A 9,339-nucleotide genomic window follows, 5' to 3' on the forward strand; every position below is an offset into this window, starting at 1 on the left:
TTTAAACAAGGTTTCTTTTCTCTGACAGAGTTTTCTTTTTTAAAAAGTTTTAAGACTTCTGGATTTCCGAGAACCAGTGACAGCTCGATATGTGAAATGTCCTTCTTTTGACTTGACACACGTATCTATGAACGCGTCGTTCGTAATGTTCACTGGAAGCCAAACACAAGAATCCACCCAACCATGAGTGCTCAAAGCCACACACACTGTAAACCGTGCAGTATTGAGTTGTTTCTAGAGACAATATGGTGGAGGGTTGGGTGTGCCCAATAGAGCATTTGTGGGGTTAACGTATCCGGAAAGGGTGACTATTATGGGCTTTGTCAAGGAACCAAATGGCATCGAGAAAATGTTCACGCTTTTCAAGACGACCAAGGAATCATGAACACATTGATATCCTCTAAGCCACGTCAGCTTCACGAACAGGAAAATGGTGCAGTCGTAGATAAAGATCTACCTTGAGAATGCAGACCGTTGAGATGTAGGAAAGTCCTAGCTGCAGACATCGTATACGGACAGCAGACGTCTTCTGGGACTCATCTACTGAATAAAAATTATTGTGCACCGTGGTGACGTTTAAAAGGGTGCGAATGGTGTATGTTTGACCAGAAGTGGTCGTTTTGTCTAAAAATTGTAAATTCTGATTTTCTATAGGATCATAACTGATGAAACATCTCCACCCTAGACATCAAAACATTATTTCCGTACCTTGAGTGAAACTTACGAAATGTGTTGGTGGCGAGGTAATGTTCAAGACAAAAAGCTCTTTATGAATCTTAACCATGATCTCAGCAGGCATAGGAAACTTAAGAAAAACTATCTGCAAACGTCTTTTGGCCTGTTAGACTGCTGCTGTGACTTACAATATATCACAACTGTTGGGACTTTAAGTGGTAGGCCTACATTGTATATGTAGTGCGTCATTTTACAAAAATGGGAGCATAGTTGAAAATGGGTTGGGGGGGTTTTTTACAAGCTGTGTAGGGCAAAACTTTTCCGTGAATTTGTCTAAAATGAATATCCGCCAAATTTCTTCTTTTGCCTTCCAAATGTTGTGAACAAATTTGAAACACTAAACTTCAGTGTTGAGGAAAATATTTACCAAAAAGATGTAACATGTTTTGGGGGGATCACCCTGATGTTTATTCTTTATTGAACATTTTGGTGGTTTAAGTATTGTGCTTTTGCTTGTAGTTTTTATGTTTCTTAGACTCAGAGGTGTTCATTTTTAGTATGTTGGATGTTCTTGTGGGGGGGGGGGTTGTAGCTAGATTGTCATAGACCCACTGTTCACAAACAGAGGTAACAGTATCCGTAGGACCAAGCTCTCTGCTCCGAGATTTTAATCGAACGGGCACTCAACCTCACACCATGACAAAACCGTTATTCGGAAAAAGGTCTAGTTGAGGTCTTGCATCTTTAAAAAAAGGTTGAAATAAAATTGTGTTTCGCGCAAGACGTCACGGCTACCTCCATGTTGGCCCCACAGAGAGTGGAGATCCTGGATGCGCGCAATAGATCAAGTAAGTTCCAAAGGAGACTTCAAACTAATGGAAACGTGTATTTGGTCTGGCATTAGGCGATTCGCTGTCGCACCCAAGAGACCCAAGTTCGTTTCCCGAGCGGGGAGAAATTTTTAGCGAGATCTCGGCCTTTCTGCTCTCTCTCTCTCTCTCTCTCTCTCTCTCTCTCTCTCTCTCTCTCTCTCTCTCTCTCTCTCTCTCTCTCTCTCTCTCTCTCAGAGAGGGTTAGCCCTGACAAGCAGGATTGGAACCCCGCCTTCTAAATGATCTAAATAGTTTGGACAGGAGGACGTTTAACTTCTACTATTACAGTATAATTACTGACCGGCCGTGTGTGCAATTTACGAGTGGTCGGCCTAAATTTATGTGGCTTTTTTGTTCAAGTGTAAGACACTGAGAGATTTTGATGCCAATAGTGGAGTTTAATTTTTTTATTTTTTTTTAATTGTCTAGATTTATGCATAGGTTCATGAGATTAATTTTCTTTGATCTAGACACGTGGAGGTATTGTTCCAAGTCGGCTGGTCGCATGATGCAGTCACTGGAAGGTATATAAAAATGTTTCTATGTCTCTGGCGTTGATTCTCCGGTCACCCACATCGTGTCTATGACGTCTGCACCTCATTTCAGCGTCACTCAAGATTTCTTTGTTTGTGAAGATCAAAGGAATGGATTGACTTAAATTACTGCAGTATCATTTGAGCGCTACTGATAATCGATACTGATTTTTCCCTTCTGCATTAACCATCATCGATTCCAAGTTTCGTTGGTACAGTTTGAATTTCGTGAGCAAACCCACAAACATAAAGGGTCTGCTTAACAGGTTTTGGACAGATATTAAATGTATGAAATATTATTTCGAAGTAACACGATACTACTTATAAATGAATGGTCGCACCATAAATAGTAGTTGTCTTGAAAATGTTATGATTAAAAATCTGCCTGATGAAAATTTGTTCCTCACAGTATAGAAAATTCACAACAAAATCCTGTCTACTTACAGAAAATATCATAAGCTGAAACGAGAACTGCGTTCTGCGCTTTGTATTCATATCTATCATCTGGTTTAAGTCGTACTGGATTACATTATAAGATAATACAGTTTAAGTCATAGTGGATAACATTATAATCTTATGTAAGTAAAACTTTTGTACTTTGTGTTAATAAATTTTGATATTATCCGGTTAACATCGAACTAGATTTTTATCATTATTAATATATAAGAATTTAAGCTTATATGTAAGCACTGCATTCTGCGTTTTGTATTCGTTCTATTATTGGACTAAAGCCGTATCGGTACTAGGTAACATTATAAGCTTACACAAGTATATGTGAGACATCGTGCAGAAATCAGGCGCTCGTCAAAACAATGGCATTAACAAAACAGGCATTTTTCTGCCAGTCTGGCATTTTTATCGAATTTTTGTTGTTGGGTTTTTTTAATTTTTTGCTCAACACCATTATCGTCCAATTAAGAACACATTTCTGGGTGGGTTGTTTACTGGAAAACATTGATTAAAGGTACAAAAAATGTAAATTTTCAGTTTTCACGGACTATCAAGCTATGGAAATAACCAACCTTTGGCAGCCATTTACTCGCTAATTTTACTTTTGAAACCAGGTGACCCAATCTTCTTCAATCTCAAATATCTTCACCTTTATGATGGGTCTTTTTTTCACTGATAGCAAAACAACTGAACAAGCTTTAAAATTATACCAATAACTCCACATGCCCAAAAATTGACGACGAGTGTCTGATTCCATCGTGTCGTGACACATATGTAGGCCTACTGAATTCTGCGCGGTTTTCGCTCCCAGATTTGAAGATATCAGCCCTCCCAGGCGTCCGGCATATAGATATCACTGTGAACAAACTACTCCACACGACTGCTCCCTGTACGAAGTTTATATTCTATACACTTTTTTCGTCGCTTCTGTCAGTTTTTTGGGGGGTTTTTTGTTTGCGCCTGTCAAACTGGAGATTTGGGAATGTTAAGGTCTTATCTCTTGTCGCAGACAGTCATGAAGATAGCTTATTGATTCACTGATTTCGTCATCATAACTTTTAACAGGATGTCTTCCAAATATTCGAAACACGGCAGAAATCGATAACGGTGTTGATTTCTCTAAGAGCGATCACTATCTTATACATACATGGCTTTGTAGTAAACACTCGCCTGCCGTTGGTGGGTGGAGGAGTAGATGATGTATGTGTTCTGAATGTGTCTTCATGTAGACACGACACTGTTTTATCTCATTGCTCGAAACAACTAATAACATTTAAGCAACATTTCATTCCATAAGCCAGAAAACCTTGACCCTGTTATCCACTTTTCCCCTTGTAATGTTTGTTCTTTGAAAATGGTAATATACAGCTATGAAATGCAAATATATCATGCACTTGGTTTTCATTTGCTTTTCTTGTTGACAGTTGTATTCTTATAGAGTGTTTAGGATCTACAGCTTTGCGCGTGCCTTGGTATCCCAAATGTTCTGTTAGTTGTAAGTAATGGCAGTTTTCTCTCAGACTTCTTGGAATTCCCGTTTTTTAAAAAAAAGATTGAAAAGAAAGAAAGAAAGAAAGAAAGAAAGAAAGAAAGAAAGAAAGAAAGAAAGAAAGAGGGAGAGAAGATTGAACAAAAAAAAGAAAGAGAGAGAGAAGATATAACTAAAAGAAAGAAAGAAAGAAAGAAAGAAAGAAAGAAAGAAAGAAAAAAATCATGTTGGGTGAGGTGCAGGAGGGGGGTAGTCTTGTTTTGGTTTAGTTTGGTTTGTTGTTTTGTAGTTTTGTAGTTTTTTGTTGTTGTTTTTTTATGTTGTTGTGGGTTGTTTTGATTTTTTAAATTTTTTTTGTGTGGGGGGGGGGGGGCTGTTTGTTTGTTGTTGCTGTTGGTAGTTGGATGGGTTTTTTCGATTTTCTTACCCCGTCTTCTCAGTATGGTCCTTGTCAGTATTGTACAGTTATTATATGTGATCATATTTGGCCTTTGCCCTTCCACAGGACAGCATTAGACCAGCAGACCCCGTCTATTTGGCGTCTGATGAGGGCTACCGCCCAAATGAGGTCTGCCTCTTGTTCTTAAGTGGGAGTTTTTCTCGTCTCCTCAACCCCCATCCGACCCCACACACACACTTGCACTATTGAATTTATCACAGTCTATGGTGTGTCTGCACGTGTTCACATAAGCACAGTAAAACTTTTTTAAGACAACCACCATTATCAAGGAGGAAAGTCATGGTTATCTTAGATAGGTTGTCCTCCTTGATTGTCATTTTTATGTCGAAATCCCCCAATGAAGGAAATGGGAAGTATTCGTTTTTACAGGTGAATGACTTGGGCAGGTGGTTGTTAGAGCAGGTTCAACTATGCTGTCATATGTGTGGACAACTCGAGTGACCACCGAATACACCAGAGAAAATCGTAGACTTCTTTTTGACACAACAACAAAAATTTCTGACATTGCCATCACTCACCAATCTCTATGAAAACTTCTCAGAGAAGCATTCGAACTTTGGGCCGTGCCATTAAGCCTAAATGAAGGGCAATACACTAGACTCCTAATAGTCCAGTTTGGGCGGCACCTTCCTCCCTTGTCTTCTACTTGGCTCAAACGGTGCACCCCGTAGCCAACCGGAAATACGAAGGGTGCACAATCTAGGATATTTGTCAGACGTTTTTTTTATTGTTGTTGTTGTTGTTTTTTGTTGTAGTTTTTTTGTTGTTGTTGTTGTTGTTGTTGTTGTTGTTGTTGTTTTTGTTGTGGTTTGTTGTTTTTTTTGTTTTTTTTTGGGGGGGGGATGATAAAATCATGTTGTAAGGGGAATCCCCAGTTCTCATATATTATCAAAGATAGTACAAGACAAGATGGGTCACTTCTCTCTTTGAGCCAATTAAAAAAGTGTCCGCAAAATTCGGTGGCGCCCTCTTCGCAAAAGCGCACCTTTAGCGAACAAAGTTATCCTACTTGAGTTTTTAAAAATCAAAGTGAAACTAGCAAGTTTTTGAATGAATTTCGGAAGAACGCTTTTTTTTAATGGTTACGCTGACAAAAAACCTCTTCTGGAGGAAAGGGTGATTGTTTTCTTCGTTTAATTTGACTTTAGAATGAAAGGCAAGAGGTCATTAAAATTTTTAAAAACTAAAACTCCGTACTGAACGAACCCGAACTGCTGATGAACAGCAGTCGATCTGCGCACGCAAGGAGGTGCTATTCCTATTCTTCTTCTGGAAAAACGAAAGAGAGCTTCAAAACAGACTGCAGCGCCATCTGAAGCAAAGAGCATACTTCCTGCGGACACTTTTTTGACTGAGTGGCCTATCTTGTTATTTACTATCATTGATATTATTAAGCATGATATTCAACGATGAGTAGGCTATGCAGGAAAACCCTATGGGAAAATAAATATAGACTTCCTGTTTCAGATATAAATCTGTTTTATACTTACGTTTTACCACATTTCATTCCCATGACGTTTCCTCTTCATTTAGAACCGCCCTTTTCAATTTGACCTGGAAGAAAACAGTTTCTGCATCTCTCTGTTCTGTTATAAAACTTCCTGCATATATCATGGGATAATTTGATTTATTATTCTTGTCTCGGGTGAGAGCTCAACAGTTTCGCTTTATTTCCGATAAACCTGAGTGGTTTCGTGCTTGTGGTTCATTTGCTGTGTAGCGTGAGGTTTGGCCTTGTTTAGTTGTGTTTTTGATAAGAGTTTTACGGCACTTGCAACGCAAACTAACCAAGTTTAATATTTTTTTGCACGTGCGTCTTGTTTCTACAGCCCAGTGATGCTAGGCCTGCGGTATGGAATTAAACCTTTTACTTGTGTGAAACTTATAAACAAATAACTGTCAATTTATCTGGGAGAAGCGCACACAGCCATACGCGCGTTTTTTACACTCCCATGCACACAATCATACACATACAGAGAGAAAGAGAGAGAGAGAGAGAGAGAGAGAGAGAGAGAGAGAGAGAGAGAGAGAGAGAGAGAGAGAGAGAGAAATGAGAGAGGGGGAGAAAAAGAGAGAAAGGGGAGATACATACAAACAAACACGGAGATATAGATAGATAGAGGGTGAGAGACAAACAGACAGAAATAGAGAGAGAAACGGGAGGGAAAAGCAGATAGACAGACAGACAGACAGATAGACAGACAGGCACACAGACAGACAAACAGACAGACAGACAGACAGACAGTAAGAGAGAGAGAAAGATAAACTCACCCCCTCTGTTTATTGTTTTAAAAATGACAACAGTGTCCCTGAAACTTCAGTACAAAAACTCTAACAATGTGGAGTCGGTGTGCACCTTGAATAACATCTTGAACTTTTTCTTAGTGTTATCAACACAGCTTCTTATCAAGAATGATTCATTTGGCTCTGTGTCAATTTCTGTGTCTATGTGTCTGTCTGTATGTGTGTGTCTGTCTGTGTCCGTGTGTCTATCTGTGTGTCTGTGTGTGTGTCTGTCTATTTGTCTCTTTGTCTGCCTGTCTGTCTGTCTATCTGTCTGTGAATGAATCTGTATATCTGTGTATCTGTGTATCTGTGTATCTGTGTATCTAAGTATCTATGCATCTCTGTATCTATCTATATATCTATCGATCATTTCATCTTGTTGACTTTTTTCTATCACTCTATTTTTCTGCTTTCTAACATCGCCATTGCGCCTTTATTATCATAACAAGCGCCATATCATAGGCTATCCGTTTCTTTACACATCCCTCTATATGTCAGGTAGAATATAATAATAAGATAAATTATATAACTTGGAGGAATTCCCGCTGTGTAAACAAATTGGAGGTAGAAAGTTTTTGAGAGCAACTTCAACAAGGCTTCAATAATTCTTAGTTTGAAAAAAAATCTCTTGTTTTCATAAGAAGGAATGTATTTCTTGATGTTTGTGAGAAAGAAAGAAAAAAAAACAAACGGATTTCTTGGAGTTCTCCGAAAAGTCAAAACTGCACATTTTCCTTTGTATAACTTACTTTAACAACATAATAAAAATGATATGGAATGGTATGTATTTCTCTCCCCTTATTTCGGATTTTGGTTGCTTGCAGTGAGTTTGAAAGTTTGATTTGTATGTATTTCTTGTTCTAATATTCCTGATGAAATAAAACTATCTTTTCAGTCGAAACCACCTGTTCATCAATGAATATCTTCATATTAATAATATGTTTGCTAATAGTGAGGAATGACTTTTAATCTCTTCGCCCACGAGTGGATTGTTTTCTCAGCACAAAGTTATTTAAGCTTTTCCCGTCTTCTTACGCGGTGTGAAATTCACGTTTTACTTTTGCAACCATAGAACTGAATTATAATACTATCCTAGACCACGCACAGCCATGGCTGTCGCTCTTCGAGCACTACTCTAAGGTATCGAATAAGCCCCCCCCCCCCCCCCCCCCCCCCGCGTATTAATTTTAGGGTTTTTTTATTCGCAACCCCCCAACCACACCGCTCCTTATTCCATACCCATCGTTTATTATTTTCCAGCTTGCCACGCCCGACGTTCATGTGAAACATTAGATCTATATATAGAATCTAGATTTCTGAATGAACTTCTTTTTTGTCTTTCTTTTTGTAAATGGCAAATTACCCTCAGTATTAGTACCGGTGCCGGATGGGCTACCTCAATTTTCTGTACATTTTTTCAACTTTAGTACATTGTGTATATTTTTTATGGAACTAGTTTGTTCGTAAATGTGAAAAGTTGTCACAGTAACTTACTAAAATCACTAAAATTGTATGATCTCTTGTTCTTTTATTCACTGAAGGAGAAATAAAACAGATTTGTTCCTACTAGTACATGGGGTAGGAGGTTGAATACGTCACCTCCCACCCCATCCCCTTCTTTTATTCTGTCTGTCTGTCTGTCAGTCTGTCCGTATCGGTCTCTCATTTACTTCCGACATTTCTGTTGTTTTGCATCACACTAAGGAAGAACTACTTTCTAACAATTAATTACATGTACATTGTATTAAAATCTGTCTTATTTTTCTTTCTAACATTTGCTAAAGTGAGATTTGGAGTGCAGTTTGAGCCTTGTTTTCCCTTTGTTTTATGGGAAAACAGGAAAAAGAGCGAGAACACTAGTCTGTTTCTTTCTGTGAAAAGAAAAAGGTGAATAACTAACAGATCTGAAAACGCTGCAAGAGAAGTACAAAGTAATTAATTTAAATTGTTTTGATATGAATTGTTCTTATTTTTAAAAATTTCTGAGCAAATTATGGCGCAAAGAAATGGTACATTGTTTTAATAAGATTTATTATTGTTATTTCTAAACTTTTTCTTCACTCCTAAGGACCCTTTTTCCAAGAACAGCACGACAGGAAAGCCCACCTACATCACAAAACGCCCTGACTCCAAAGACATTTCCTCTAAGTACCCGACACTAGCGCCCATAGACGGGAACCGGATGAAGAACCATCAGCTGTCAACGGTCTTTGAACCGGAGTCCTGGACAAGACGTTACTACAAGGAGAGGGAGGAGCATCCGGCTTTTGGTCCAGCCCAGAATGGCGTAGGAAGGGGAGGAGTCAATGGTCTCACTGGAAGTCACAGCTCATTTGATGCCATCGTAAGTGTTGACTAATTAAAGATGAGGCCAGCTGGTGGTTGGGGGGTGACTGTGTTTGGTTCTACTTCTTTTCTCTCTGTCTGTTGTTTATATCTGTCTTAGTCTTTCCATACACTAAATGTCTGTTATTGTGTCGATGCGCTTCTCTCTAATCAAACAAACAAAAAACCAAACAAACAAACAAGATGTTGTCAGATTCGGAAAGGATATCATGTATATGGGAGTGTATA

General features: G+C 38.6%; 1 protein-coding gene across 1 annotated transcript in view; it reads left to right on the forward strand.

Annotated features, from left to right (window-relative positions):
* LOC101856356 (uncharacterized protein C1orf87) overlaps positions 1 to 9,339 on the forward strand; it is a gene marked incomplete in the record, with an annotated part of 32,118 nt that overhangs the window by 10,668 nt on the left and 12,111 nt on the right. The window contains 1 exon segment of the mRNA XM_035970740.1: positions 8,834 to 9,109. Coding sequence (XP_035826633.1) covers positions 8,834 to 9,109 — 276 coding nt within the window.

This window comes from Aplysia californica, unplaced genomic scaffold (assembly GCF_000002075.1).
Source record: "Aplysia californica isolate F4 #8 unplaced genomic scaffold, AplCal3.0 scaffold00315, whole genome shotgun sequence".
Classification (NCBI taxonomy): Eukaryota; Metazoa; Mollusca; class Gastropoda; order Aplysiida; family Aplysiidae; genus Aplysia; species Aplysia californica.